Below are 1903 nucleotides of genomic sequence, written 5' to 3' on the forward strand. Positions count from 1 at the left end.
GCGGCAGCTGAGCGCTTCAAGGAGATCAACAGCGCCCACGCCACGCTGAGCGACGAGGACAAGCGCCGCCTCTATGACCAGTATGGCTCCCTGGGGCTCTATGTGGCCGAGCAGTTCGGTGACGATGCCGTCAAGCACTACTTCCTCATGTCCAAGTGGTGGTTTCAGAGGGGGCCCTGCTGCCGCGGCCCTGCCCAGCCTGTCCTCCGTGCAGGGCGTCGCCGGGGCCACCATGATGGGGGCCTGGCTGCTGGCAGGACTCGGGTGGTCTCACAGGGGCTGCCATCCCCTCCTCTGCAGGCCCTGGCTTTGTGCTGTGGTGCTCTCACCTGCTGCTGCTGCTGCTGTTGCTGCTTCTTCTGTTGTGGGACATGCTGCCCGCCGAAGGAGGACGAGTCCTACAAGTACGTCGACCCCAAGGACCTGGAGGCGCAGATGCGCGCGGAGGACAGTGGTGAGTCGGGCTGTCTGCATCTGTCTCGAGCCCCAGCAGCTGAGACCACCTGGCTTTGTCTTGTGTGGGGCTCTGGTGGGGCTCTCCCCGTCTCATCTCACGTGGGGGTTGGAGCTCTGGCTTGAGGCTCAGATCTGACTTAGCTGCATCTCTTGCTTTAACAGCCAGCCCTCAGTGTTTCCTGTCTGGACCAGGGCTGGTGACGGCGGTGGAGGGAACCACTGCACAGACCATGGGGCTGCCTTTTCCTTCCTTGTTTTCCCCTGGGAAGGGCTCCCTGGAGCCCCTGCAAGGGTCTGCGGCTGAGAGACACTTCGGCCCATGCCCTCCTGGGGAGGGAGCATGGGGAGAGCAGCTGTGCTCCAGGCTGGCTTTGTTCCCTGGGCGCTGGCCATACTGGTGTCTACGGGGACTGCCACTGGGTCACTTCTGCAGGTTTCCGTGGGGCGGAGGGCACTGCTGCATGGCTGTGTGCTGGTTAGAGGCTTGGGAGCCTTGGTCTGTGGGAGCCTTCATGAGGGTGTTGGGATGTCCCAGATACCTGCTCGCTGGTACCGTGAGACGGGGCTGAGCCACTGATCTGTAGCTCTTCTTTTTCAGATCCGCAGATACCTGTTGTGGCGCAGCCCCCACCTGCCAGCGTGGAGCCCTTGCCAGCTGTCAGCACCAGGACCGATGCCTGAGGCTGGCGTCAGTCCCACCAGCTCCCCCAGGACTCCAGGCATGGATCCTCCTTTGGGACTGTCACTTTCCGGGACCCCGGTCACGCCACCCGGGGTGGTTCTCCAGCCTCAAGGTGGCTAGAATCTCAGGTTAATTTGGCCAGCATCAACGCAGAGGCCCTTCTGCCGCTGCTTGAGCTCCAGGGTGATGTCCCTGTCTCCCAGCACTGGTGGTGGAGGTGGCCTGGAGCTGTGCTGCTGCGCCCCATCCCCAGTGCCTCGCCTGCTGCTGTGCCCCGGCCCGGCCCTGGGCACCGGCAGCCGGCCCGAGCAGCTGCAGGTGGAGACCTCTCCGGGCCAGGCTCCGTAGCTTACGAGAGGTAGCTGAGCGTGTCCGAGACCATTAGCACTGTAACCTCTGGGGCTGGGCTGAGCCCGCTACCCGCCCTCACAGGGACCCTCCTGATGGATGCTGGGTGCCAAATGCTGCTTGTGGGGTTGGGGTGCCACCTTCTGTACCCCCTTCCTCTCTGCCCTGCCACAGCCCAGGGGCACTGGCTGCACCCCACGCTCGCTGCTGCTGGCAGGCTCCCTGCAGGGCTGGGCCCAGTACAGGCACTTTCCTTGGGTTTGTATAGGTTTTATGGGCACCATTAAAGGATGACAGGAGGGGAGCATGTTTCTGTGTGGTCTCTGTCTCATCAGGGGCTGCCTGAACACTGCAGCAGGATGTGCCTCTGCCTGGCCCTGCCCTGTGCTGGGGGGGGGGCTGTGGCCATGGGTCCCA

General features: G+C 63.6%; 2 protein-coding genes across 2 annotated transcripts in view; both read left to right on the forward strand.

Moving 5' to 3' along the window:
* Positions 1-3: 3 nt before the first annotated feature.
* Positions 4-1784, forward strand: DNAJC5G (DnaJ heat shock protein family (Hsp40) member C5 gamma; the record flags this gene model as incomplete). Its single annotated transcript, XM_019472857.1, has 3 exons — positions 4-163; positions 296-454; positions 1055-1784. Coding segments are annotated over 3 exons (402 nt in total), but the record flags the coding sequence as incomplete, so codon positions are not given.
* The window catches only part of TRIM54 (tripartite motif containing 54), a 9412-nt gene continuing 8833 nt past the window's right edge, over positions 1325-1903 (forward strand). Inside the window, exon 1 of the mRNA XM_009282313.1 lies at positions 1325-1482. Coding sequence (XP_009280588.1) covers positions 1325-1482 — 158 coding nt within the window. The remainder of the gene's footprint in view (positions 1483-1903) is intronic.

The sequence above is a fragment of the Aptenodytes forsteri genome, unplaced genomic scaffold, assembly GCF_000699145.1.
Source record: "Aptenodytes forsteri isolate BGI_AS27 unplaced genomic scaffold, ASM69914v1 Scaffold261, whole genome shotgun sequence".
Classification (NCBI taxonomy): domain Eukaryota; kingdom Metazoa; phylum Chordata; class Aves; order Sphenisciformes; family Spheniscidae; genus Aptenodytes; species Aptenodytes forsteri.